Genomic DNA, 9310 nt, shown 5'->3' on the forward strand with positions numbered 1-9310 from the left:
TGTGGCGGTGATCTTTTGGCTATCTTGCTTGTGGTGGGGGTACTTGGAGACGACGGGGCTTTCGGTGTTACTTTCGAGAGTGACCCGACCCGGCTTCACTTCGTGCAGTAATTCACGGAGAGTGGCTATCTGATCGCTCGTGAACCCGTTGGAGGTGTCGGTCATCTTCAGCTGAAGAGGCTTGTCGATCTGACCCCGTTGACTTTTATACTTTGAGATGGCAGAGTTATACAAGGACAATTTCTTGTCAGCCGAAACGTCCCATAGGTCAAAATCGCGCTGATCGATCGGTCCAACTCGGAGTTCAAATCAGTCGCGTTAGAGGGGGCTAGAGGGTTAGGCGATATAACCACTTTTTTGAAACTCATTTTTTGCCAAAAACAGATTTCAGCAACGATGCCGCCAAAGGGAGGATTGATAAGATACCGCTAATAAAACCTCCTCGTTGGGTGTTGGCGTGTAATACACGTCTCTTGTTCTTCAAGCTCAACTTTTTACTTGTCAGCTTTCGAATTTTGTCTTTATGCGGGTGTAAATTTTGTATATGGCGTTTTGACAGTCGCAGATTGCCGTTCAAAACATTCACACAGACTTCACAAAATGCCTTCACCAAACCGGGAGAGCTCCCCAATAATATATCCTTCCTTACCGCGGGCGACGCCTTGGACAGAAATTTCAAAGTCTCGCCGTGCTTCTTAATATAACAGTGACGTTTCGGCAGCGATTTGGTCCTAGCCATTATGAATATAGTGTCAAAGTCCCGGCACTTTCGCTATTTATAGTGGCGTGTACAACACGAGTTCATCCCCAGGAAACACCCCTGTTTTAACACGACTAGAATCGGGTGTGGCTTGCGTCAAATCTATAAAAAGGTACCCGTGAGCGTTCTTTGTCGCGTCGGCGTACGCGTCAACTAGAAATTTTGAGTTACCGGGGTACATTTGCTTGCCAAGAACTCGAATCTGAGATCGATCTCTAGGATTACGCATGATAATCAAATACTGGGTGCTGAGACTGAGGTCCCTCGATCTTTTGGACTGGAAATATAAACTTTGGACCGCGAATATTGTGGTCACCGATTTATGATTCGCGTAGACTGTAAAAAAGGGGGTCACCCTGTCCGAAAATTCCATTTTATCGTCAATAATTAATAGAGTAGGACAGGGGCGGCTTGTCGCCAACTCATCCAAAATGGAGAGATCCGAGTAAAACTCAACACCTTGCAGCTCGTTAAAGGAGTCTTGGTAAGCCGTATAGCAATAGATAATTCTTTTAATTCGCCCCTTTGAAAGCTGATCGATATTTTTTATGACTTTAAATATAAAAGTACTCTTCCCCGAAAACGACGGTCCTGCCAAAAGACACGCCCTCCCTGTCGAGAAATCCATCACCAAGGCTGTTTTGACACGACGAGACATGTATTCACAAACACACTTCTATATATAACAAGGACAGGTACACGAAAAAATATGGCGATTCAGAGCGTCACGCAAACCGTCCACACAGCGAATCTTACAATGTCCACGAGACCGTCTTTTTACACCAGAAGCGAGGTGTCATAATCGACACGAGAAGACGAGGCATCATCAGGGCTCAGTGGTGTCCTGGCCAAGGCTCGAGGTCTACGCGGGGGAGGGTAAGGTGATATCCGGCCGGGTGACTTTTTTGTTATGATTTTAGTCAGATTCGGTCTTGGTAGCACTGGCGACTGATGTATGTCTCTGGCACGCTGTGGTGTCGCCACGACAAACGGGGTAGTCAGATTCGGTCTTGGTATCACTGGCGACTGATGTATGTCTCTGGCACGCTGTGGCATCGCAACGACAAACGGGGCGTCAACCACGGTAGGTGATGTGTCAACGGATTTAGGGGCGCGACGATCTTCTCCCGTTCGGAGATAACCCTGGTTCATGAAGCGGTATCGGTTAATGTCGTTTCTTTCGTGAGTCAAGCGCTGATCACGGCTCTGTACGCTGCAGGCGGCACGATCGGTTGGGTCTGTGAAGCCAACTTGACGACGATTCAAGATACGGGCATCAGTCAGCAGTCGGCTCGTCACACCATCGCCTTCATACGTGAACACAGGTAGAAACTGCAGCTCCGTCACACACCGCAACAGATCGTTTCGAAAGCTCATCCATTCTAGAAGACAAAAGATAGTTACACATGTGTCGGGTAATGACTATTACTGCTTTGTTACCTGGTCTCAAGGTGGTGGCAATGTGTAGACGATCCTGTAACTCTTTCTTGAAGTGAGTAGTTTGCTGATCGGTCAGATTGTCTTCCAGCAGAATATCTTTCAGCACAGAGACACGATGCCAGTTGGCTTGGGTGTCGCGGTGAAGTCTATCGAGTGAAAGCTGGCCACAAACATGACTAATGAAATCGCTAGCTGAGTTATGAGTCATCTGGGAAAAAACAAGAATAACACACGTATTACAAACTGAAACGCCGCCTTCGAAAAACTAGTCGCAAGCGACAGGCGTTGATGATAGAAAAAGCGTTCAATATGGAACAAAATTTCACAGTGAGCACCGAAAGATAAGCAATGTATGCCAGCAAAATAGTGTCTTCGTTTTAACATGTCTTTGACGTGCCGCCGAAACACTATAAAATAAAATAATAGTAAGACTCCATACTTGTGTCATAATATACAACCCCACCTGTTTTTAGGAATTCCATGCGACTCGACAGGTCTTGTAGCTGAGACGGTCGAGGAGGACGCCAGCAGATTCTTGTGTCTATGAATAAACGTGCCTTAGCAACGACAGAGAGCTAAGAGCATATTTACACATCCCCAATCTCCTCCAAAATGTTTCTGAGTCTTCTCACGTCCATGTTCAAAGCCTCTATCTTCAAGACCTCAGCCAAAAGCTCCACCCGGTCTGCACCGCACTCGTGTCGTATGATCAAGCCGAACAGAACGCCAATCTCAAATTTTTCTTTCTGCTCACATGGGGGTAAATGATCGTACCCAGACATGTACTCCCGCAGTGGGAAGAATTCTACATGATCAATGTATTGATCCATCTGAGAATTGGGACAATTATGATTTCAATTTATGATAAATCATAACAGTTTCAACTCACCATGATTCCTTCTATACGATTCCTTCTATATGATGATAAAATCTGAAAAGAAAAAACTCATTGTATTATACAATCATGAAACACAATACGCTTTTCCCCACCTGCTGTAAGCTATTGCGGTGTTAATGCTATCGTCTGTAAACAACACGAGAAAACGAGCACTATTGGGAAAGGTTCAAGATGCATAGAATAATTTGAGTCAACATGAGAGCATAATGCGAAAACAGGTTTAAAAAAGCACAGAATACGGAAAGTGCACATTCGAAAAAATCATAGTTCCAAGGGTCTCGTATGAATACCGTCTGATTCGACTATTCGTTTACAGTAGAAGTGAGACAGGGCCGATCGAAATTGCTCATAGGTAAAAATAGAAGCATTTTTCCGCACAAATCCAGAATTAACATCACCATGTGGTTTTTTCTCAAACAAAACTTTCCGGTAGATGTCAGCAGTCAGTTTGTTTACTTTTGAGAGCCCTTTACATGAGTACTTATCCTCATTGCAATAATAAGTCTTTGCGGACAGACCAACGAAAATATTCGATTGTGCCTCAATTTTGAAAAGACCACTGGTCCGTTGATCATATCGATTACGAGCTTTACAACAGGCACGTTTATCATTGAACGAGAGAGGATTGGCTAAAAATTCATTACGGTGCTCGTCACAGGCGATTGCTGGGAAATATTTGTGAAAATTCTCAAGAAATTCTGCTTGTTTTTCGGGTCGTACAACTTTTAGCAGGTTGTCAGAGGAGATAGCGCCGTACCAGGAATCAGTGTCCGAGTATAATAGTTCAATGGACCGTGGCAGGAGGTAGGTGGACATATACGAATGGAACCGTAATAAGGCCAATTTCGCATAACCATAGACAAAGTACCCAATGTGGTTAGGTTGGCTCCAAACATGTTTTCTCAATTTCATGGACACCTCAAAAATATCTGGTGACAACTCAATCATTGATTTAAATCTGGAGTCATTTACCAAGACCATAGCTTTTTGACGGTTAACAATCTTGACATCAGAATATTTTGTACAATTCGAGATAGTTTTACCTATACAGGAATTTGCAATGTCTTTATAGAACTGCCCCAGTGGCTTCTGAGACGGGTCATCGTCAGCCCGTCTTCTAGCCTCGGTTATCGTATCTACAAGAGAATTGAAACATTCAATGGGTTCAAACTCGATAGCTTGAAATACCTTAGTAACGATTAACCCATTCTCGAGGTACCACTTCAATAGTGGTGTTATTAACAATGTTTTTGTGGCCTGCAGAGTAGCGATCAAGAATTTCCGTGGCCGTTTCAAAAAACCATGTTGTTTAGCAAATGCTTTCATGTATGGACCTATATCATCACGACTTACGTAAGCATGTTTGAACAGGGGACAGAACTCACTAAAATGCTCCTTGAGGTGACTAGGCACATGAATATCGACCTCAACGGCCCCAAAAAATTGATCTTTTGACACCAACTCTAAGAGTTTCGAACTTGAAAGGACCCGACATTTCACCATTTTACTGGATTCGAGAGTTTGAATAAAGGCAGCTATATCACTTCGTTGGCACCCATTGACATTCTGTGATGTACTCCAATTTATACCCCACTTTTTGAATATACTGGATTTTACGCTGCGTCGCGGCCCAGCGGGCTTGGCGATCCGGGCTGGCTCCCAACTCGCAGCCGTGACCATGGTGAAAACATCCAAACAGCTCAAGTGCAACAGGTCCTTGTGGAGTCCTATAATACCCATCAATACAAATCTGGAGCAGGCCGATACGATGCTCAGGACCATTGAATTGATGTTGGATTTTGACCCCCCCGACAGTGTGCAATGTAGCTTAGCCATTGGTGAGCCATTTTTCCATAGAGCGGTGCCGTTTTTGTCCTGGAGAATAGAGTAAAATCTTCATTAGGTGACCACAGACAAGGATAGCCCCCCGGTAATCGTGAACGGAGAGTATCCAAATAGAGACAGTTCGCATCCAGACCTAGCACCTGTTCTACAGGTAGAGCGCTATCACCATAGATTTGGGGTTTGATTTTTGTGACTTTAGCCTCTGCATATCGCAATGAAACAACAGAAAGCCCGCCACGTAGATTTTCCCGTATCAAGGTGTGTATATGGCTATACTTTTGATTCAACAAGGTAAATACAGGTGGTATGCTATTAAACATAAACCGTGATGCCAGAGAGGGCAATGATATACCATGTTTAGCCATGTCAATTGAGTAACGAGCAAAGAGTTGCTTGTGCTTTGTGAGGGCCTCCAGTAACGGTCCGACATCTAAACTGACATAGAAAGATAGATAGTCACGAAAAGTAGTCATTTTATGTTCCGCCCACTTTGATTGACACCAAAGATATTGCTCATCAGTTATATTAGACCGTTTCAGTTTGTTATAAAAATGTATGTGGTCTGGGAGAGATTTTTCATCCAATACCGATAAATCAGTGAAATAGTTATACGGAAAAAAGGCCTTCGTTGAAGCGCAGTTATGACAACGTATGTATGCGTCATAACTTGTGCCGGCGCCAAGATACAAGGTCACATCCAAAAATCGAAACCGACCAGTTGACAAGGACATATACGACGTACCTCTCTTAACAATACTGATAGGGTCTGATAAGTACTCCACCAGATATGGGATAATCAAAGGTATATCATAACGAGACCCATTGAAAGAGAATACAGGTAATTGACTCAAATAATTCAAAAAACGATGTTTCAATAAGGTTGCTGGGCTCATAACCTTGACATCCGGCTCAGCGGTATGCATTTCTTCAGCAATACAATCTAATCGCTCCAACACATCATGAAATTGTTGGCATAATGCCTCGAAACACTCACTTTGGATCAATTCAAACCGAGACATCATTCTAGCAACCAGCGCCCCAGGGTCGCCATCACTAATCAGTACTTCTGGAGTCTCGTACCCCGGATAATTACATGCGAAGGCCACCGCGGCCGGGATATGATGATCTACATAGTGCACATTAGCAGTATCGTTTGGAGTCGAGCCTTTTTGTAATATACTTTCATAGTCAAAAACCAAGTTATATGGGTAGAAACGAGATGGTTTGGGCACAATTATCCCCAACTCGTCCAACGCCTCAAATATAGTAGGCTCAGGTTTGAACACACCCCCGCGATAGTGGTTAGGAATGCCTCTAAAACAATTATGCCGTTGGAGAAAGTATTTTGAACTGAACAGGCGATGACAGGTCTCACAGCTATAATTCTTGCAATATGAGTTCAAATTTTTAATATAACATGAATGTCTTCCCCCCTCTAAATGAACGTGAATTTTCAATCCCTCCCGAGCACCATGTCGTAGTATATAACCGACTCCTTCTTTCAATGTATAGACACAGATGGATACTTTAAGACATGACTCGACTTTATCTAGGTCGTTCATACACACCCCAGATTCGGGGTCCCCATATAAGGCAGAATATTGTGCCACCAAAGAGAGCGTTTTAGACTGCAAGTCATCACCACGATAATTACCACCACAAAGCATAACAGCGACACAACGGAAAATACAATAGTTATCATCATATGGTACACCATGTCGATTTTTCATTAAAGCCAAAATAACATGTGAATTCACAATAGACTCTGGCATGTTGAATGCACTACACCCAATTAATCTGAAGTCTGATTTGTACACGTAAAAGGTCACGTTTGTGACTGCCAAGACAATAAATTTAGTATCGTCTCTTTGAAAGCGAGCACTCTCAAAGCCAGCGGCCAAGTCTATATCGTCTACAAATTGGTCAAAGTCACTGCGATTGGAAATCATTTTAGGTGTATCCAACATAACACCAGCGTTCTCGGACGCATGATAGTATCTCAATTCGCTTGTCTCAACATTATCAAGTATGTGGGCAAAGGCGTAATTGATTCTAAAACCATACTGCTGTGAGACGAAGATGTCCTGTAGATCATTGATGACGTCACTTGGGTTGCGGCCGAGTATACGGAAATTGTGTAGGCTGCGTATACTGTGCGGTGCAAGTGTTGAGCTGCGAATGGAGTGCCAGTTTTCTTCCACGATCTCGATCAGATTTTCAGGTATACCCAAGCTGCTTGGTTGTGCAAAATCAGACACAATTCTAGCAAGGTTTCGTCGCCTAGACATTCTGCAAACAAAAAACACAGAATCAATAACAGGTAGGACAAAACACACATAAATACATATGATATTACAACATAAGCATGCGATAAAAACATGATAGCACACCAAAAACAGTTACACATTCGTATAAAATTTCATGGTGGCTCTGGCAGCTGACATCTCTTTGAGAAAGGCAACTTTTGCACGCATGATGCGTTCCAAGGGTAATTGCATACGCAAATCCTGTCCGTTCGACTGGGATAGTATTTGCGAAATTTCTTGTTCTATCCGGTTATAATCTTGAGTGAATGTTTCATGGGATGGAAAACTAGATCTCGAAAGTATATCATCCACTTCCCCCAGAATAGTGAACATCGCCTCAGATGGGGCGATTGAAATAGCCTCAACAATGGTCGCCTTGAGGTGCTCCATCATTCGTCTACTGTATTTACCAAACCTCTCACCCCCAGGTCTACGTCTGGATGGGAATGCAGGAGGTTGGGGTGGATTTTCTACATTTTCTGGAATATCATTTGCAGGGCTAATCGCATCGAGCAGGTCTACCGGATAACCACCTTCCATCAATTCTGGTATCCCGTTATCAGCCATAGCTATGAGCAAAGATTTGTGATGGTAAGCTCAATTTACACTTACTTATAGACACTGTAGCCACATGACAAGCAGAAGAAGGGACTCAACACAGTTTAACAGAGCCAGCAAAATGCGGGAAGGAATTTTATGACCCTCCACTCGCCTTTTCCCCCAACCACTTGAATATACATACAAGCCTCTTTTTTTTTGTCTCGTGCCATCTCGCATACCCAATTTACACTTACTTATAGACACTGTGAGCCACATGACAATTGGAAGAAGGTACCTAAAACAGGTAAACAGAGCCGGCAAAACTCGGCAAGAAATTTTATGACACTCTACTCGGCCTTTTTCCCCCGATCATTTGAATATAAATACAAGGCTCTTTTTCCCTAGTGACATACTTACAGGCATAATTACACCATGGCATGTAAATACAACCCGTACGAAAATACTGCAACGAAGCGCAAGCTAGATATTGACTTGAAACGAGCTGCCCCGTCTCGTATCCCAAATTTTGACAATGCTACCAGTCTCTATGGCACGCAAGTCAGCTTCGATGGACGTGTACAACTGGCGTCGACCAGACGACATGGACCCAAGATGACTTATATGAAAGTCTTGATCACAGATGGTAAAAAATCTCTACCAGGGGTGATATTCAATGACAAATTACTGGACTGCATCGAAACTGCATACAGACAAGGTCATACTATGACTTTCTGTAACATCAAGATCACTGCTGACGCAAGAACTGATGCCCCGTCATTAATCATTGGTCGCAATTCTACTGTTACGAAGAGCAAAGCACGCTTACCCTGTCCAGAGATGGTTGAATTCCGGTACGTGTCCGCAGAAGATATCCAAAAAGGCTTGTACGATGACAAGATTGTTAATTACAGAGGTCTCTGTATTGCCATGGATTCTGAATCCATTGGCACATCCTCGGAGAGACAGCTACATTCATATGCACTAGTGAATGGTGACATTTCTGTCGATCTGAAAAATTGGGGTGTTGTACCGTTATTCACTGCTGACAAATACTATGATGTCACTCATCTCCGTGTACAAGTCCGATCTGGCAAACGTGAGCTATTCTTACAAGACTATTCTCGTATTTGCAAAGAGTGAACTGTTTCATGTATGAAATAAAAGAAACATGTGATTATTTTGTTGACACTATCAGAGATTAGGATTGGTAAACTTTCTAACCTGCCAGAATACATCATCTTTCAATATCATACTACTAGCTATCGTCTCGACTCAGTAATCTCACACGAGCGGCGTGGAAAGAGGTTATCAGATTGTAAAACGGCGTGTTTGTGAGAGCACTATACGCCGTGATAATTAAAACAGAGCGAGACAGTACCGCAGTACATTAACCGGGGTAAAATCGGCGTGATAGTTAATCAATACTCAACTCTCGCTTCCAGTATAGTGACCAAGCGACGGCAGAGACCAATGTCCAACGTTTTCGAACAAAGAAAATAGCTCCTCGACCCAGCGGGGTTG

General features: G+C 43.4%; 1 protein-coding gene across 1 annotated transcript; it reads right to left on the reverse strand.

Annotated features, from left to right (window-relative positions):
* Positions 1–1399: 1399 nt before the first annotated feature.
* Positions 1400–2441, reverse strand: LOC145432718 (uncharacterized). Its single transcript, XM_080309549.1, has 2 exons — positions 2201–2441; positions 1400–2142 (listed from the first exon to the last, which is right to left on the reverse strand). The coding sequence occupies exons 1-2, from the start codon at positions 2406–2408 to the stop codon at positions 1538–1540; spliced, it is 813 nt and encodes a 270-aa protein (XP_080165675.1). The 5' UTR covers positions 2409–2441; the 3' UTR covers positions 1400–1537.
* Between the last annotated feature and the right edge of the window lie 6869 nt (positions 2442–9310).

This window comes from Botryllus schlosseri, unplaced genomic scaffold (genome assembly GCF_051294905.1).
Source record: "Botryllus schlosseri isolate E-star unplaced genomic scaffold, Bs_hap1 Bs104a, whole genome shotgun sequence".
In the NCBI taxonomy this organism is placed as follows: Eukaryota; Metazoa; Chordata; class Ascidiacea; order Stolidobranchia; family Styelidae; genus Botryllus; species Botryllus schlosseri.